The 796-nt window shown below is 47.9% G+C and overlaps 1 protein-coding gene across 1 annotated transcript in view; it reads left to right on the top strand.

The window, feature by feature from the left end:
• The first annotated feature begins 584 nt into the window (after positions 1 to 584).
• LOC135197671 (uncharacterized) overlaps positions 585 to 796 on the top strand; it is a 27,738-nt gene continuing 27,526 nt past the window's right edge. The window contains exon 1 of the mRNA XM_064224684.1: positions 585 to 692. Within this exon, the coding sequence (XP_064080754.1) occupies positions 585 to 692 (108 nt within the window). The remainder of the gene's footprint in view (positions 693 to 796) is intronic.

The following is a 796-nucleotide window of genomic DNA, read 5'->3' on the forward strand; positions in this document are numbered from 1 at the left end:
GGAGATGAGGCTTGCATGGAAGGTAGAGTCACGATTCTTGACACCCTTACTTGGGGTATAAAGGATAAGGCACGGAAGGAAGGGCTAATATCCTCAAAGGAAGGGAGAACGAGAGGAAGATGATTAAGGTACCCGGAAGAGTGATTATCGTATGGAATCGATTAACTATCCGCATGAGTTCCTCGTCGGACGAATGGTTAAATCGCTCGTCTGCCGAATCGGTAGTCCGGAGCTCGATTCTCCGCTCTGCCAACGTTGAACCAGAGGAATTTATGTCTGGTGATTAGAAATTCATCTCTCGATATAATATGGTTCGGATCCCACATTGAGCTGTAGGTCCCGTTGCTAGGTAATCAGTTGGTTCCTCGCCACGTCAAAATATCTAATCCCTCGGGCCAGCCCTAGGAGAGCTGTTAATCAGCTCAGTGGTCTGGTTAAACTAAGGCGTACTCAACTATCCGCATGGGAGAGAGGTCTTTAGGATGTGGAATGGAAGTAATTGCATGGGGGAAATGTGGTTAGGGGGAAGGCCAACTATACAGTGAAAGGAAAAGGTAACTGCATGGAAGGCAGAGGCCAACAGCATGGGGAAGGATGGGTACCCACATGGAATGGGGGGAGGGTCGTCGTCACCTGGTAATAATGGGAAAGGACGACTCGTCGTATGGAAAGGAAGGTCACGATGCATGCCAGTGAGTGGGTTTACCACACACAAGAGAGAGAGAGTCATCGTCGTCAGAAGTATTATAAAGTGAAAATGTATCATTTCATCACTGCTATGTTTCCCTTCCTCGAA

This window comes from Macrobrachium nipponense, chromosome 21 (genome assembly GCF_015104395.2).
Source record: "Macrobrachium nipponense isolate FS-2020 chromosome 21, ASM1510439v2, whole genome shotgun sequence".
NCBI classification, from domain to species: Eukaryota; Metazoa; Arthropoda; class Malacostraca; order Decapoda; family Palaemonidae; genus Macrobrachium; species Macrobrachium nipponense.